Source organism: Amaranthus tricolor, chromosome 14 (genome assembly GCF_026212465.1).
Source record: "Amaranthus tricolor cultivar Red isolate AtriRed21 chromosome 14, ASM2621246v1, whole genome shotgun sequence".
Classification (NCBI taxonomy): domain Eukaryota; kingdom Viridiplantae; phylum Streptophyta; class Magnoliopsida; order Caryophyllales; family Amaranthaceae; genus Amaranthus; species Amaranthus tricolor.
Window position 1 is genome coordinate 255,774 of NC_080060.1, and position 19,361 is coordinate 275,134.

A 19,361-nucleotide genomic window follows, 5' to 3' on the forward strand; every position below is an offset into this window, starting at 1 on the left:
CTACAATTACCAAGTATTGTATAAGTGATCTTTGACTAAGGAGGGATATTCTGTAGGTTAAGCAAATCAAGATTTGATGTCCATAGACCATAGTATCGCAAATACTCTATTTGGAGTTAACCAGATATTTGCCCTCAAGAATGTCTTTTGAGAATTTATTTCCCACTATATGTTTATGCGAAACTTATTTCTCATGATACCGTTTATGTAGAAGGGTACACAAAATAAATTTTTTATTTATTTTTTTAGATACGCTTTGGTATAATTTATTTTAGAAAACCGCTATATGAGAAGGCAATTTAATCTAAACTATAATATTAAAAAAAATTTTAAATCTAAGAGTAAACCGCCATCTGAAATAGCAATTTATCTTATTTAAAATTTTTTAAAGAAAAAACAATTATGAGTTCTCTGAGAGCTTGAGAGGTTGTAGGCCAAAGCCATATTCATTAGTTAAAAACTATAGGAAAACTTTTACAACATTGAATTGCATTGAGTTAGGTAATAACAATAATTTGAGTTAGTGATTTGTTATCGAAATTTTTTTTTTTTTTAAATATTATTGATATGGAAGGAAAAATATTTCACTAATATGTAAAAAGGGAAATATTTTATAAAAAGATAATATTTTAGGAGTAAACTCGAACTGACCAATCAAATTTGGACTTCTATTAGACTAGTGGGTGTATTTCAAAAACATATACAAGTACAAACTATCTAACAAAAAATGAATAAAAAAAAAGTTAGTAGGACTGGATTGAAATTCATTGAATCAATTTTAAATTATATACTCTATTTTGTTAATTGTGAATCACATTTATGAATCATCAATAATTAAGTTTAAGCTTACATTTAAAAGATAAAGATATACATTAAAAATTAAATTTAAAACGAAAAGTATTAAAGGTTTTTACTTTCTTATAGATAATTTTAATAATAAAAAAAAATCTATTTCAAAGATATAATTAATTGGACCAATCAATAAAAAATTTAAAAATTTTAGTGTGTCTAATTTACTCAACATATATAGGAGACTATAAGAGCCTTTTTTGAAAAGTGGAGGAAATCAACAAAAATTAGAAGTTTGGATTAATCACATTACTTTTGATCCATCCTTAAAAAAGGAGACAAATTACACACTAATCAATACTCTCGTAGCTTTTGATAAAACAAAACTTCACAACAGCATAATTCAATATACTCCTAATACTAATACAAAGGTTTAAAATCCATTTTCAAAGACAATTTATTTGTTTGTATTAACAGCCAAACCATAATACTAAGAAGTAAGCCCAGTTGATTGTATCCTCAGCAGCCTTGTTGGATGATGCAGACACCGAGCTGCTACCGTTTGTCTTCGGATCTCTTTTTATATGTAGTAGTAGTAGTATTGAACAGCTTCTCCACAAGCATACTGCAATGCAGTTTCTCAGGTGGGAGTGACAAACGTTCTGCAATTTCACTGTGAATGAATCAGAAGTCGAATACATCAATATTCAAAACATGCTCTTCCACAACAGTTCGACTACGCAAATGTTTTGTAATTTCTCTTCAAGAGTCTCATCACAAAAAGGCTTACCAATTTTAAAAAATTGGCTTGCCACAAAGCAATTATGATTTAATAAAAAATGGGTCTAGAACGTCTTAATCAAAGTTGAAAAGCACACAAATGTTCCAAAATTAGCTCAAAATATCAAAATTTCTATTATGGTCGATTCACTTGTTTGGGAATCATAAAATTCAGTTTTAAAATTTGGTCCAATTCCAACCCAATTTCTATCTTCTTTAAAATAGTCCACTATGAAATGACAATCTAAGTCCTGTTATTTCAATTCCAATTGGCAATTTTTTTCAAAATCCTATTTTTCATCAGTTACTCTCTCTGTCTTCCATATTCTGTGTTCTCTCTCCAGTCTCGATCCCTCATTGTCACTGGAGTTCATTGCTCACAAGCTCTTCGACATTGATTTTCAGGTATTCTCTTCTTTCATCTATTTTGTTGCAATTGTCATTGTTTCTACAATTATGATCGAGTATATTGGTCATACCAACTTAGTATATGAGTTATTCTGTAGATTGCGTATATGAGTTGACTGTAAGAGTACTTTGAGAGATTGTTGCTGATTTTGTTTAAGTCTACAATCTGATCCGCGGATGAATTGATAAGCCCTACAGTCATACTCGGTATATTGTTTGGGAGTTGTCTATAGTCTACAATTAGAAAGATATTTTTAGTCCTGTAGATCTTAGTAATTGATGCAATAGTAACTGGAATTAGTTTCTCCTACTTTGAATTGATTAGAAATATGAATTTAGGTTTGTTGCACCCATTAATGACTTGAATCTTGATTTTCTATTTGGTTGCCTATTAGCATTGTGAGATGATAAGATATGGTATTCTATTTAGATGCAAAATCATTAATGTAGTATCTCTCCTGTTAAAATCAAGTTAATTTATAATTAAGGAGAAATATTAGATTTTTCCATGAGTATACAGCAAAATTGAATAGTTGGAGAATAATAAAGTTAATACTTGGTTGTTTGATCAAATATCTTGTATGCTTGCAAAGAGATGATAAGCAGGTGACTTCGTTTCTTTCCCTGATTGTATATATATTGAATGAGTAGATATTAGTTTCTTGGGTTTGGTAGGAGTATAAATTTTATAGTGCTGAATCTTTAGTCCCTTTAAAACCGTATAATAAAGATTTCTAGGTTTTGCTTTTTTATGAAAAATCAAATTGTGTACTATCAAATTTGAAAGTTTCGTCATTCTACGAACTTTATTTTCTCATCACTTCATTATTGAATCTTGTCCCTCTTCTATTATTTTAATGTTTTATTTTATTACTTCATTTACATTATTAAAGGGTTAAAAGTTAAATCATATACTTCTACTAGAAGTGTCAAAGATTCTTAATGCTAATAATAATTTATACAATTTGTAAGTACTTATTAATTGCAAAATACTCCCATGTATCCTAAGTGACAAATATTTTTTTTTGTGGGAAGACAAAAAATGTCTGATCAACTCAGTATTCAAGAATCCAGAAAACGTGCAAGGGAGAATGTGGATAAAGATAAGAAAGTTGTTATGGCATTTGTAGGTTTTTTCATGATTGTTATTGTGGCTTGGTTTGATTTGAGGTATGGAGTAAAGGAAATAACATGAAATCAACAAGAACGTACGAATAGACGAACAATTTGGATGGACACGTTGATGACTGATAGAATATGTAGGGAGTAGTTACGTCTAGACAAACGTTGTTTTGAGAAATTGTGCAATATTTTACAATCCAAGGGTGGTTTAGTGACTACAAGATATGTTACAGTGGAAGAAATTGTTGCAACGTTTCTTCATGTTCTTGCACATGATTTGAAAAATAGAACAATACAAGCAACCTTTGCTCGTTCTGGAGAGACTATTAGTCGACAATTTCACGTAGTCCTTAAAGCACTACTCAAGCTTGGAAAGTATTATATAAAGCCATGTAATAACCAGAGCAATTATACAAAAGATACAAAGTGGAATAAGCTTGAGGTAAGTTATAGTATTAAAAATAAATCTATGTTTTTACTTTCTTAGGAGGTTTGATTTGTCGTATTAACTAGCATAAACCATATTAGGGCGTTGTTGGAGCTCTCGATGGGACTCATATTAAAATGACTGTGCCTATTGAGGATCGAGCTCGCTATCGAGATAGAAAGGGGGACATTAGCACCAATGTTTTAGCTGCATGTGATTCAAATCTTCGTTTTACTTACGTTTTGCCTGGTTGGGAAGGTTCTGCTTCGGATCTACGCGTTCTTCGTGATGCTCTTCAAAGGCCTAATGGTTTGAAGATTCCTAGAAGTAAGACTTTATATGTATAACAACCTAATAATTTACACCAAATATAAAATGAAATGCTAATATATGTATAATAATTATATAATGCAAATAAGTATTTTCTTGTGGATTTGGGATTTGCTAACGCTGAAGGTTTTCTACCTCCTTATAGAGGTACGAGGTACCATTTCAATTTGTGGAGAGCTTTTTAATTTTTAATTTTAAAATTTTACAATATTCTTCAGCTCGAAACACAATTGATAGGGTTTTTGGGTTATTGAAAAAGCGATGGAGTATACTTAGAGATCCAAGTTTTTTTGAGAAAAGACTCAAATTAGAATTATTAATGCTTGTTTTATTCTTCATAACTTTTTGAGGGATGAAATTATGGATGAAACAAGTCTTATTAATGAGGTAGATGAAGATTTACTAAATATAGAGACAATTGATGAAGAAGATGTAGAAGATGATTACATTTTTAGTACGCAATCAAGTAATGAGTGGAAAGTGTTTAGAGATAATCTTGCTCAAAAGATGTTTGAAGAATATCAACAGCGAAGGACACATGTTAATTGAGATTTTAGTTAGGAGATCTTTGTCCTAAATGTCTTAAATGCTTGTAGATATTAAGCTAGATTGGAAGTCTTATTACTCTCTTAAGTATTATTTGAAAGAACAACTTAATTATGTATTGGTACTTGCACTAAAGCTTTTAAAGTAGGTTGTTTTGTTGCGTACATAAAGACTTGTTTAAAATCATATGGCTTCATTATTTGCACTGCTACTCGTAATTGTTCATACGTAATTGTTTCGCTGCATATTCTGTAATTTGTCTTTATATTGCTGAGGACATGCTTGTTAATGTTGATTGACTTTGCTGAGACATACTTTTAGCATTCGTCATGAAGAGATCCTAAAAAGAGCCAATGGTACCAAAAAAACAACCAAAACGATCTTATCTTACTTGGAACCAACAAATGGATGCTATACTTATCTCCACTTTGTTTGAGCAAATCAGTGAAGGAAATAAGGGAGATGGAAAGTTCAAACCACAAGCATATCAAGCTGTTGCTGATAACCAAAGGAACCAATTGGGTTTATTAGCTACCACCGAACATGTAAAGAATCGAATCAAAGTATGGAAGAAACATCATTCAGTTATCACAGATATTCGCACTTACACCAAGTTTAAGTGGGATGATGATAAGAAGATGCTTGTTATCCCAATTGAAGACCACGAGGAATGGAGTGTCTATTGTAAGGTATAATCTCATAAATTGACTTCATCTAAATATTTGCTAGTAATGTTCTTAATTAGTTTCAATTTCATATTATCATCTATTAAAATTCTCCACCTTATTTTCAGTCTTTGCTTGTCTTTGCCTTTTGTATTATTTTCAGCCCTTGGTTTTTATATGAATTTCAGTGCTTGTGATACTTTTTATAATAAATAAATAGAAGTATAAATAACTTGTATTTTTGATCTTTATAATATTTATCTAGTAATTTTTTAAATAGGTCGATCCCGTGGCATCTGCTTATTGAAATAAGAATATTGATCATTGGGATGAAATATGCACACTATTTGCCATGGATAGAGCTACAGGTCAAGAAGCTGAGCAACATGAAGAATCTATGGCAGTTATGGAGAAAGAAAATGAAACTTGCAATGCATCTGAGGTAAACTCTGCATCATCTAACAGGAGGTCAAAGAAAGATTCTATCGTGGATGCTATTTCTAAATTTACAGAGTCGTTTGAAAACTATCTACAATCAAACAAACTTCCACCTAAGCCCGATTCCAAAGAGGTTTATGATGTTTCAAAGGTTGCCGGACTAGATCGACATGAAGTCTTGAAGGCAACAAAGCTGTTTTTGAAGGATACAGAAGAGTTTGTTATGTTAAAGGGACTACCAGAAAATGAGAAATTAGACTGGGTGTTACTATGTCTTAACTCTTGAGTAGTTTTTTTCAGATTTTATTTTTGTTTATATGGACAGTTTGGATGTGTTTAGAGTAGTAACTATATTTTTCCAAAAAAGATTTTGAACCATTATGTTTGATTAAATGTTACTATTGAATTCAAGAATTGTAATTCTTCATTTTTGCCAAACAATGTTAAAATTTGGAACTTAGAAATTGAAAATCTCATTGATTCCAAACAAATTTTAAGATTTGTAATTATGAAATTGTAAATTCTAAGATTTTCCAAATAATAAATTTGAAATTGAAATTCAAAATTTAGAAATTCAAAATTAAATTCTAAGTTTTCAATTCAATTCTTGGTTCCCAAATGCTACCTTAGGGAATTAGGTAATTATAATAGTAGTATTTCCCCAAGCAGAAAAGCACAAATACCCGAACAAAAACCAGTTTCAACAATTTCACACAAGCTGTATGAGCTAACAAATGAATGAAATCATCAACCCATTAAAATTTTCCAGCAGAGAAAAAATAAAACTAAATCCAGAAGAAACAACTCCAATCAACCAAACCCAGAAGCTAAAACACACAATAAAAGAAAAAAGAAAAGATTAACTTACCAAAAGAACAACAAGCAATAGCAGAACCACAATCAAAGGTTTTAAAACGAGCATCAACAATCTTTTCAGGTTTATCATCAACTTTAATCTGAAGTTTTGTCAAGTTCTCACCAAAAGCATTTCCCACATACGGATCATAAATGCTTAAATTGCCCACATTTCTTGGGTTATATATTGCTCTGCTACCCTCTAATGGTAGAGGATCCGGTGATCCTCGCAATTGAAATTGGGTTTGCCCGATTAACTTCTTGCAGCTTTGACGCAACAATTTTTTTAAGCAGATTGTTGTATGGAGAAAAGACGAGTTATTTCTAGCAGGGCAAAACCAGAAAAATATAAAAGTAATAATAAGTGACGTCGAAAATTAAATATATACGTTCAAGTGCGTGAAAAAAATTACATTTACCCTAAAAAAATTGAAAAATTCAACAATAATACTACCTTTGAACCATCATACCATTTAATCACAGTTTAAACTTTAATTATTATTTAATCATTATATCATCTAATTTGAATAATACATCTATGATCCATATTCTATAATCATCAAAATAACACAAAATTCAAAAGACCTAATTCTTAAAAACAAACCCTAAAAAATAAAATTTACCTAAGGATTAAGAACCAGTTCATCAAAATGATATTGGTTCAAAAATCAAAATGAAATTGGTTCAAAAATCAAAATGAACTAAATTTGGGTCATCAAAATTAAATTGGTTCATCAACAGTGCAATTTAGATTAAGGATTTTGCATAGTTGAGTACAATTATCAAATAACTTCTATCCTTTTCATGATTCCTTCACCAACCAACAACTAAAACTGAACTACATAAGGTACCAATTAAATCTCACTTATTATCAAATTTCCAAAAGACCAACAATTTACAATCTTTGAACTTATTTATGAACTGCAGAATTGGATTGAAGACACCGTAGATTTCAATATTTAAAAGCTAATCAGGTCTAATGTTCAACAACAATAATAAGATCAATCATTCACAAAAGATATGCATTTTGTAATAGAAAAATAGTATACTCTTAAAAACATACTCCCATAGAAGGAAAAACGAAAAAAATAGAGCAAAGAAACAGATTGAGAGAGAAGGGAAGAAGAAAGGAGAACAAAAAAGAACGTACCTGGCGCGTAGCGGTCGACGGCAGAGAAAGAGGCTGGCGGAAAGCAGGAGCGGGTGAGGGCGGTGTTGAGCAGTAATTCCAGTAAAGATGGGGCAAGATGATAATGGCAAGAAAGAGAGAACCTCTCAGGCTCTCCTTCGAAAGTTTCTAGGATTTGTGTACGATAAAGAATTTGGATAATGGAAATGAGTAAAGGGTTTTGCAAGTATGGAAGACAACAGGATAGGATGTCAGCTCGTGGGTTTTACCAGTGTCATTTTGTTGCCCATATAATTGGAAGATTTCTATTTTTTTTACTTTTTTCTGCATACTAATAATGAATAATTAGTTCACCATCATCATACTCAGTAAGCAGGGTAATGGAGAAATAATGGATAATTATGTGATGGGCCTAAGTGAGATGTCTTACAAGCATACCACTCATAGTACATTGCAAGAGACCAAGAACATGAAATTGATCACAAAAACTTGGTCCAGAAGGTCTCATTTTGAGACCGTCAATTTAGACCGGCCCATTTTGCGTGTGTCATGACTTCCATAATTAACTTTCTTTTTTTTCCTTTTCTATTTTATTTTCTTTCTTGATTCTTGTCATTTTTATTCGTTCTAGTAAATGCAGTAATGGAAAATTGAGATATGCTGGCTTACGTTTCTCTTTAAAAAAAGTGAAGCGGGAAGCAATTAATTGATATTATATAACTGTATTTCTCTGAGTTTGATTCCTATTTTTTAGAGCTTTTTATAATTAAAAAGGCAAAGATAAAGAGACAGAAATAATATAGGGGTATAGAACTTCTATCACTGATCAAAAGTATTGGACAATCTTATCAGTGCAAATGTGCAATAATTTATATTATCAAATCTCAAAAAATAATTTAGGATTGAAAACTACTTACATTTTCATCATTGTTAAACACAAAGATATATAGTTATAAATAGTTAAAATTGAATACGTTAATAGTTAAATTATAACATATAAATTGACAATTAATGCTTTATAATCTAACTCATTTTAAACGTACAAGCTTTAATTATCATTTTAAAAATAAATATTCAAAGTCTATAAAGATGTATACGTTTTAATTCAAATTGAATATGTTAATAGTTGTATTATGACATATAATTAGACAATTGATGTTTTATATTATAACTCAATTTTAAACTTATAATCTTCAATTGTCGTATAAAAATAAGTATTCAAATTGCATAGATATGTTGTAAAATTTACTTTAAATTTAATATGTTAATAGTAAAATTGTGACATATAAAATTGACAATTAATGTTTTATGATCTAACTCAATTTTGAACTTATAATTTTCAATTATTGATTTATTCATTAAATCCTCCATTAGAAAGATTTTTAGAGTTTTACGGTTGAAGTGTCGATATTCTGGATAGATGATTGTTGCATTCGATTTTGTGATTGTGCTTGATCATGGTTCAGTATTAGGTTTTGGCATTTTCATCTTGTGAGTTTGATGTAGTTGTTAGAAAATAGTACATTTTTATTTGTTTGGTTTTTGTAGCTTTTGTTATGGACCATCACTAAAAAATGCTTCATTGTCCCACATTACAGTTGGTTGTAATGCTGATGTAGTGAACATGGCCGGGGAGAAGTACACATCATTCTTAAATGTACCGGAGATAGTAGGAAGGAGCACTTCCGTTTTCAGTCAGTATAAGTTTCCTACAACATCATATGATAACATTTGCCTGAATGATGCTGGTTTAGTCAGGAATGTGTTGAGGCAAGTCCCTGTCTCTACTGGACTTAAGCTTGCATATGGAGAAGAAGAGCCAAATACTTCCATCTCATCTGCTGGTGAATGCGTAATGCATTCATCGACAATGTGCCACAATGATAATCTGCTAGTAGAGTTTGCTCGGCAGAGTGATGAATATGATCATTTCATCAGAATACAGGTGCATTTCCTTTACTTGCGTTATGCAAATACCGCGTGTTTAATTTTGTTTGACGTTCTGTTTATACAATCCTGTTGGAATGCTGTTGTGGAAACGGAAATTTTCAAGGCATATCATATGATGATTTGAAGGGCTAGGTAGCAAGAATCGATTATAATAAGTCTTGTATCAACCCATTTCTTATCTTGCGATTTTAAACAGGGGGAAAACTTTAGGAAGGGCATCGCAGAACTAAACCAAAGGCACACAGTTTCTCTCTTGAATGCTCTCGAGAAAGAAGTAAGACACAGAATGCACGAGAAAGATGTTGAGATACAGAATCACAACCAGAGAAACAAGGAGTTGATGGAGAAAATGAGGCAGATCGACATGGAAGCACAGATGTGGCACTTGAGAGCAAAACAAAATGAGTCTCTTGTCGATGTCTTAAGGAACAACATCAATCACGTATTTCAACAAGGCGCTGCAGCATTGAAGGAAGATTGTGGTGAGAGCATGGCAGATGATGCTGTTTCTTCATGCAATCAGAATGTTGTAGATCCATCGTTCAAGTCTTCGAAAGAGCTGGTGAACTGCAAAGCATGCAAGAGTAAGGAAGTTTCTGTTCTGGTGTTGCCTTGTAGACACTTGTGCCTTTGTACAGATTGTGATGTTTCCATTGATGTTTGCCCTGTTTGTCGAGCGAACAAGGTAGGAACCTTACAAGTATACATGTCTTAAACTCGCGAAAAAGAAAAAAACCCACAATTGGATGAGTTTTTTGATCAACAAAGTTATATTGTAGTTCTTGTGGGATTTTCTTTCCTTATCGACTTCCTCATATCGGCCCATCTGTCTATAATACTATTTTTCCTTGCGACGATTTGTGTTGTACATAAGACGATAGGAAATTGAGAAACTTTGTGGCTAAGCTCATCAAAGGGAAAGGCAATAATCTGCCGACAAATTTTGAAAAGATATCATCCATTAACTTATCACTTCATGTACTGTTTGGATTTTGCTACATTTTAATTTTATAAACATATATATATATATATATATATATATATATATATATATATATATATATATATATATATATATATATATATATATATATATATATACATATATACATATATACATATATACATATATATATATATATATATATATATATATATATATATATATATATATATATATATATATATATATATATATATATATATATATATATATATATATATATATATATATATATCCTTTTAACATCATCAAAGTTAAATGAAAACATGCTTACTCGGTCTAACAAATATTTGTAAAGAATTAAATGTACAAATTTTTTTGACTTTGTTTCTTAAATGTCAAGCTTAACGTTTTGATGATTTGAAAATCGTTTCCCGTTAATATCAACCTTTTCTTGTTTTTAAACATAGTTATGAGTATCTCAATTTCGATAAATTTGCTACTAAAATGAGTGAATGACAATCTCATAATGATTGTGTACAAATTCAGAAGAACAACGGGGTATAGTAAACAACCTAAGAAGGGTAAACACTCCAATTAAAAACGTTCAGATCATAATAATTGTGGAGTGTTTTTCTATTGAGTTATTTTTGTGAGAGATTGTCTCTCGGAGAGACAATATCAAACAAAAAATCCATATTCTCATAATATGAATTATATGAGCAATTTAACCCCATTTATAAGACGTGTCTCTAAATTAAGACCGTCTCGTACATCAATTTGTATTTTCTATTAGGCTCTTAAATCTTAATGTACATTACTACATTACCATGGGTTTCCACTCTTCTTTGCTAGTAAAAGGAAGTGGAAAGTAGGAAAGCAAACTTAAGAGTGCAAAAACGTACCAACAACCCTCATAACAAGAAACATTGCACTCTATTCTTTGTATTTTGCATTACAAAACGATTTGGTGGTAATCTTGCAATCATACATGTTGGAAATCTTGGTTAAAATCCCAACATAGAGCTTGTTAGACCGAGTAAGCATGTTTTCATTTAACTTTGATGATGTTAAAAGGTAATATATATATATATATATATATATATATATATATATATATATATATATATATATATATATATATATATGTTTATAAAATTAAAATGTAGCAAAATCCAAACAGTACATGAAGTGATAAGTTAATGGATGATATCTTTTCAAAATTTGTCGGCAGATTATTGCCTTTCCCTTTGATGAGCTTAGCCACAAAGTTTCTCAATTTCCTATCGTCTTATGTACAACACAAATCGTCGCAAGGAAAAATAGTATTATAGACAGATGGGCCGATATGAGGAAGTCGATAAGGAAAGAAAATCCCACAAGAACTACAATATAACTTTGTTGATCAAAAAACTCATCCAATTGTGGGTTTTTTTCTTTTTCGCGAGTTTAAGACATGTATACTTGTAAGGTTCCTACCTTGTTCGCTCGACAAACAGGGCAAACATCAATGGAAACATCACAATCTGTACAAAGGCACAAGTGTCTACAAGGCAACACCAGAACAGAAACTTCCTTACTCTTGCATGCTTTGCAGTTCACCAGCTCTTTCGAAGACTTGAACGATGGATCTACAACATTCTGATTGCATGAAGAAACAGCATCATCTGCCATGCTCTCACCACAATCTTCCTTCAATGCTGCAGCGCCTTGTTGAAATACGTGATTGATGTTGTTCCTTAAGACATCGACAAGAGACTCATTTTGTTTTGCTCTCAAGTGCCACATCTGTGCTTCCATGTCGATCTGCCTCATTTTCTCCATCAACTCCTTGTTTCTCTGGTTGTGATTCTGTATCTCAACATCTTTCTCGTGCATTCTGTGTCTTACTTCTTTCTCGAGAGCATTCAAGAGAGAAACTGTGTGCCTTTGGTTTAGTTCTGCGATGCCCTTCCTAAGGTTTTCCCCCTGTTTAAAATCGCAAGATAAGAAATGGGTTGATACAAGACTTATTATAATCGATTCTTGCTACCTAGCCCTTCAAATCATCATATGATATGCCTTGAAAATTTCCGTTTCCACAACAGCATTCCAACAGGATTGTATAAACAGAACGTCAAACAAAATTAAACACGCGGTATTTGCATAACGCAAGTAAAGGAAATGCACCTGTATTCTGATGAAATGATCATATTCATCACTCTGCCGAGCAAACTCTACTAGCAGATTATCATTGTGGCACATTGTCGATGAATGCATTACGCATTCACCAGCAGATGAGATGGAAGTATTTGGCTCTTCTTCTCCATATGCAAGCTTAAGTCCAGTAGAGACAGGGACTTGCCTCAACACATTCCTGACTAAACCAGCATCATTCAGGCAAATGTTATCATATGATGTTGTAGGAAACTTATACTGACTGAAAACGGAAGTGCTCCTTCCTACTATCTCCGGTACATTTAAGAATGATGTGTACTTCTCCCCGGCCATGTTCACTACATCAGCATTACAACCAACTGTAATGTGGGACAATGAAGCATTTTTTAGTGATGGTCCATAACAAAAGCTACAAAAACCAAACAAATAAAAATGTACTATTTTCTAACAACTACATCAAACTCACAAGATGAAAATGCCAAAACCTAATACTGAACCATGATCAAGCACAATCACAAAATCGAATGCAACAATCATCAACAGGACATTAACTATTAAGAGGTGCGCATTAAACTACAATCATTAGGTAAACAGAACTCAAAATGGCAACAACCATAATTCGCTACCAAATCATTGTGTTCCTATATGCAATGAGCCCATCTTACAGTAATGGTTAAGTATATAACATAAATATTACATATCATGGGCTTCAACCAAAAGACGATCAACTACATGACATATGTTAGCCTTTAACCAAACGTTTTAATTGACGGTTGAAGTCTAAGCATGTGTTATGTACTCTATCAATTAAGACATTGCTTCCAACTACCACATCACCAATATTAGAAGTCCAAATAAACAAACAAAACCAGTAATTTGACAATTAAAGTTCCAATTAGTAGTAGGCGAAAAGAAAATGACTAGAGACTGACCATCTAATTGCATTTGAGGTACCACATTTGCATTGTAAGGCAATCTGACACCCTCCATTGATATAGGTTGAATAGGATTAGTATCATTTGTTCCAAACATGCTCCTACAGAAATCCAACCAAACTGTTTAAACTCAATAATAATGTATGCACATCATTAAAGATGTTCCAAACCACACAAAATACAAGGTAATAAGAAAACAGGGGATCATGAATGTTCCACATTTAGAAAACTAATAATAATCTACAATAGTTCATAAGTCAATGTCATTAAGAAGCTCTCATCTCAAAGGGTTTTGGGTATCGGATGTACACAATCTGCTCATAACAAAGAGACTATTTCTCATTGACCCATATTAGAAAGTATAATATACAACATCTTAATATAGTCCAATAAGAATAAACATCTTAATATAACAAACTAAGAGAGGAAGAATAAACTTCTTGCTACCATCATTTTTACTAGATTCTAATTTGTGCATATAAATAATCATTTAAGAAGACATCACAACAATAAGTATACATGATGATGATAAAACTGAAATAAAAAAAAATATGATATAGTGCCTACTTTAAGGTAAGTGGAAAAGCCAATAATACTAATTATTGGAAAACTTCATCACATCACAAGAAGATTCAAATATCAAGCATAATCAAAATCACAAACCAATTGAAGAACCTGATAGTACGAGCACAAGTTAAAATATAGAAAAGCAGGATCCATCATAATACAAGCATTCTATAATCCCAGAACATTAATCTAAACCTAATGAATGAGAAAATAAATAAAGATTTATTTGGTAGAATATTATAAAAATACAGAAAAATTTACTACCCTGTTTCTATATGCAATTCAAGAAACCAAAAGATTTCCTTCAAGTTTTGCAAAATTTCTAATACCCATGCAAAGAAATGAAGTCATAAACGACATTTCATAATCAGATTCAAATGGGATATAATTAACAAGTTTATAAATAGAACAAGCATCTTTAAAATCTACACCATCAAACCTAACATAATAAATCAACATTAAAATGGAATCTTTTTTAGAAACAAAAATAATTTCACCCACTTAATGACATTATAAATCAACCCTTATAATCAAACCAATATCATATTAAAAAACTAAAACTTGCTCATCAACACAGCTTTCACCAAAACAAAACAACCCACAAACCCAAATCAAGAAATGGACGAATTTCACATTTCAAAACAAAACCATGACAAAAATAGAAGAATAATGTAACCTTTACAAGAAGATGATGATAGCAATGAAAGAAAGAACAAGTAAGAACTTAGAAGTAGTTTAGAATTAAGGGTGATGTATAAAAGAAAAAGAAAGAAAGTTGAGAGAGAATCATTTGGAATTTTAGAAGAAAATGATTAAAATAAACTAAAAAAAAAAAAAAAAAGTAAAGAAAACTGTAGAATGGTAATGTAGCAGAAGTTACAGTTGTGAGGGCAAAAGGAAAGGAACGGGATTATAGCTCCATTCCATTTCTGAATTCCCTATCTTTCTCTTTCTATGAATCCTATGCCTAATTGGCTTATGTGCGTTATTATCTTTGCAGCTTTCTTTACATTTTTCCCACCAATAGTCACTTGCTTTGATTTTCTTTATTTTTTTTAGTTACTATCCGTTTTTTTCTTTTCTATTTGTTTTAGTGTTTAAGTTTTATATAAAATTGTCTCTTGGTAAAATGGATTTATACAAACAATTCAATTAATATTTTTTTAAAAAAATAATTAATTAAATAATTTTTAAGCTTTTTTAAAACTAAATATTAAGTCAGCTAATATTAAATCGTTTCACCATGAAACAGTTTTAATAAAAAATTATCATATTTCTTTTAATCCCTATTCTTTTTCCCCTTAATTTCATGGGGTAACGTTTACTATGCACAACTCACATCACAAGTCAATACAATGCAACATTTTTTTTGAATTTTTTTTAAAAAATTGTTGAGAGTAAACGGTAGAAAAAAACAAAAATATAATTTATTGAAAAATTGTGAGGATGAGAGGGTGGATTGCTCCTATACTTATAGGTTATAGCACTTATAATCGGCATCTTTAACTTCATGTCGCTCAAAAGGTTGGGATTGTGCCCCCAACCATGGGAATGGTTACATTGTAAAATGTAGCAAATCGCACTAAATTTGAAGGTACCCTCATTAGTTGCAATGCCAATGTTTTGCATGAATCAAGTCATAAAGTTCCATCAATACTAACTCATGGTATGCTTATCAATCCATAAAAAAAGAACCTTTTGTCTCATTAACAAACAAAATCACATCTCATATGATTCGTGGATGCCCATCCAAGGGAATCATGTAAGAGTTTCTAAATTATTTTGACAAAACAAGTACTCTTTCCGTTCTTTTTTTATCTTCCACATTACTATAATGTGTAGTTTCAAAAGTTCTTTCACTTTAAAATACTTTTTATTTTTAAAAAGTTTTTATCCCACTTTTACCCCTTAAAACCCCCATTTTCTTTTAATGTACCCCTTTTCTTTTATTTATAATTATTTGTTCTCTCATACTTTTAATACTATTATTACTTCACACTACTATTTAATTAAAATAATACCCATTACAATGCAAAGATTCTATCTTCCTTAATATGTGTAAAAACCCAAAATAGAAGATTAAAAAAGAACAGAGGGGGTATTTTTTATCTAATTACAATGTACTCATAGCATACTCTAATTAATTAGTTTGCATGTGATACGTAAATCTTTCAAAGTAATTTGTGATAGAATTAATAAATTATTAATATGACTAATGGTAATGGATTCAAAGAATTAGAGTTTAGGAAGGAAATTTATAAATCTGATATTATGATAAAAATATTTGTTGTGTTCATTCTCATTTATCTTGTTAAATATATAGAAGAATAATAAATTTAACCAAAAATTTACTTAAATATTTAAAATAATAAATAAATTATTATATGATAATACTTATTCAGTCATTATTTACCGAATTTAGGAAGACTTTTGGAGGTAAATAAAGTAAATAATTCAAAAATTTCAGTACCCATTTTTATCGTTGATCAAGACAAACGTAAAATGCATAGAATATTGATGAAAAGCAGTAAAAAGATGTAAAGTCATATTCTTATACTCCTATAATGTTATTTCACTAATGTACACAAGTATATTAGATGTATTTTCGTAGTACCATTTACTTAATAGTGTCATAAGTTTTTCATGCTATAGTATCTAGCATGCTTACATGACGTTTTACCTATTAACACCCCTTGTTAAATCTAGCTATTTTAAATTAATAAAAATGATATTTTTCTTCTAGGTGTATGAGTTGCCGGTTTGTTGCGACCTTCCTTTACTTTTTAGATCCTGATCATAGTTTCTTTTGGGTGGATTACACTGAATACATTGATGATGATAATTTGAATTTAAATCATAAACGGCGTCTAAGTGCTTTGAAATTTCACTTAAATCTAACTTGAATTGAATTTTTTGTAACGTGACCAATAATAAATATAGGGATAATTCAATTATGGACTTACAAGTTATGAATTTAATCATTTAATTAAAATCTTATTAAATAAATTACTGATAAAAATGATAGTTTACGAGGTTTGTTAATTTAGCATACATGAATAAAAAAATATTGGATCCAATAATGATTTAAATATAATAGTTAAAAGGGTGAAATTTAGGGTTTAAGTCATACATAGTACATGTTAGATGTGGTACACTCAAATTGGAAGACCACACTAGTAATGGTGAGTAGATACTTGGATAGTAGTCCACCACCAAGTTGATGGGAATTTAAAAAAGTGGGGGCAGCTTTAGTAGATAAACAATGGCCAACTTTGAAGTGATTTATGTGATGACTTAATTTAGATATAGACATAATATATGATGCTCCGTCACGAGAACCTTGTTTCTATTTTTATGTCATCATTTTGCGGGTGGGGAGCGTGCTCCACTCTTTCTCTTTGCTGGACTGTCGGTTCATTTCATTTTTTCCCTTCTTTTCTCAATTTAATACTCTATGCTTTCAAAATTTTGATTTTGTCTCAAACAAACTAAATATTACTTTTTCATATAAAATTTTGATTTTTATCTACCCTTTTTTTATTTACCTTCTTAAAAAACTACATACTCTTATGTTACTAATTACAAATTTGATTAATTATAAATTAATTCTACTGTATAATATTGATTAATAAAATTGGTAAATCTTTAGTATAAATACAACTTACTTCGTTTTGAAATTGTTGTTACACTATATTTATTGACATTATTTATCATTCAAGTTAATTTTATAAATTTTGGGTAATGTGTCAGAAAATATATAGTCATATAAAATCTTGTTCAAATTGTTTAATCGCATAATTTTATAATATTAATATTTATAGATGTATATAATTTAATATATAAATGATCAAAATGAAATATTGTATTGTGTAAAAAGTTAATACAAATCTTACTTAGTTATAATCTTCGGTTCATTTGAGATTGTTACTGACAATAATAATTTTTTCTCACAATATATAACTATCATTGCAATATGAAAATAACAAAGTGAATAATAATGATGGATTAGGCATTCTGATTATATCATCAAAGTAATCAATCTTTAAACAAATTAAAATGAGCTAATTAAAAACAGTTAGAAATGGATGAACAAATTAAAACAGTCAACATGAACGAAGTAACTAAAATGAGGACCAAGTGAGAACGAAGGAGTTAGTAATTATAAAAAGGTCAGAAATTACATTTTCACATAAATAGTAAATGGTAAATAATAAAAAAAGCAATTGAAAATAAAATTAGAAAGAAGAATAAGAAATGATAACAGGGTTGGGACTTGGGAGTGAGTGATAACTGATAACATAAAAACTACTCCTACAGACTACAGTACTATTATAGAAGCAGATTTCAGCACAGGTTAGCCATCATAATCCTGTACGGTACGTCGCACCAGACATGATGGTAGTCCCCATAATACTTCTAAGTTGTTGCTGTGGGCTCTACTTTTCAAATAGTTCCTCTGTTCCATGATAAAGTATTTACTACTAATAATAATATTTTTTCGTACAATATGTCACGTTCAATAGTAAGTAAAAGTGTAGTATACTAGTACTGTGCGATTTGATTCTGGCGTACGTTGTGTCTGCCTTGGTCTTAGGGACAGTCCTCCAAAATAAATGACCTGCAAAAAAAAACACAACCCAAAGTCCCAAACCCACGCAAACATAAAGAAATACTAGTATGATGAATTACCCCAACTCTTCCGCGATTCTCGCACCTTATACTTGATGATGTACCTCTTCCCTCTTTCACACCCTTTCCACTACTAAGTTAAATATTTTTACTACATTTTTATCCTTTAAACACAAAACTAAAAAGTTAAAGTATAATAAATTAAATCACTGGATACATACAAATAATAAAGGTCCAAGGATATAAAGAGTTAAAATAATTACACAAATTGTTGGGAGAAATGAACTCTCCGAAAGACACATAAAATCATATCTAAAATTAAGATTAAATTAATTCATTAAGCCGGATTAAAATAGAGCACTTGGAACTTTAATCATTACTCCACTTTTACTGCATTTTGTTTGAGGAGACTAATATTTTAGGGGCGTCGATCTCTGAATAAGTCGAGTTAGGTTTGGGTTCGATTGAATTGCATTGATGAAACATTTATATGGCTTAGTCCCGACTTTTTAATAGGGGTGGCATTTCCCAATTCATATGACCTTTTATATTTGTGACATTTAATCTATAACCCGTAAAAGCTTTTTGACTCGAGACTTGTAGCAATAATACATACTAGCTCCTTTTGTTTTGAAAATCATATATATAATAAACGTTAAAATTAAAAATGCTGAGCATTACACATATTTGT

The 19,361-nt window shown here is 30.5% G+C and overlaps 3 protein-coding genes across 6 annotated transcripts; 1 reads left to right on the forward strand and 2 right to left on the reverse strand.

The window, feature by feature from the left end:
• Positions 1–989: 989 nt before the first annotated feature.
• Positions 990–8,110, reverse strand: LOC130800144 (uncharacterized). 3 transcript variants are annotated; one of them, XM_057663507.1, is made up of 4 exons: positions 7,511–8,110; positions 6,374–6,684; positions 3,766–3,829; positions 990–1,462 (listed from the first exon to the last, which is right to left on the reverse strand). In XM_057663507.1, the coding sequence occupies exons 2-4, from the start codon at positions 6,449–6,451 to the stop codon at positions 1,260–1,262; spliced, it is 345 nt and encodes a 114-aa protein (XP_057519490.1). In that variant the 5' UTR covers positions 6,452–6,684; positions 7,511–8,110; the 3' UTR covers positions 990–1,259. The 3 variants fall into 3 exon arrangements, 1 of the variants encoding a protein (XP_057519490.1); XR_009039363.1 differs by lacking the exon at positions 3,766–3,829 and having other exon boundaries at positions 1,012–1,451; XR_009039364.1 differs by lacking the exon at positions 3,766–3,829 and having other exon boundaries at positions 1,012–1,462.
• Positions 8,111–8,909: 799 nt separating this feature from the next.
• On the forward strand, positions 8,910–10,411 carry LOC130800096 (E3 ubiquitin-protein ligase BOI-like). The gene is made up of 3 exons (XM_057663449.1): positions 8,910–8,954; positions 9,003–9,434; positions 9,636–10,411. The coding sequence occupies exons 1-3, from the start codon at positions 8,910–8,912 to the stop codon at positions 10,152–10,154; spliced, it is 996 nt and encodes a 331-aa protein (XP_057519432.1). The 3' UTR covers positions 10,155–10,411.
• Positions 10,412–11,584: 1,173 nt separating this feature from the next.
• On the reverse strand, positions 11,585–15,151 carry LOC130800145 (E3 ubiquitin-protein ligase BOI-like). Of its 2 annotated transcripts, none has more exons than XM_057663509.1 (4): positions 14,922–15,151; positions 13,472–13,575; positions 12,552–12,898; positions 11,585–12,350 (listed from the first exon to the last, which is right to left on the reverse strand). In XM_057663509.1, the coding sequence occupies exons 1-4, from the start codon at positions 14,966–14,968 to the stop codon at positions 11,832–11,834; spliced, it is 1,017 nt and encodes a 338-aa protein (XP_057519492.1). In that variant the 5' UTR covers positions 14,969–15,151; the 3' UTR covers positions 11,585–11,831. The 2 variants fall into 2 exon arrangements, with proteins under 2 accessions (XP_057519492.1, XP_057519493.1); XM_057663510.1 differs by having other exon boundaries at positions 11,587–12,350; positions 14,718–15,073.
• Between the last annotated feature and the right edge of the window lie 4,210 nt (positions 15,152–19,361).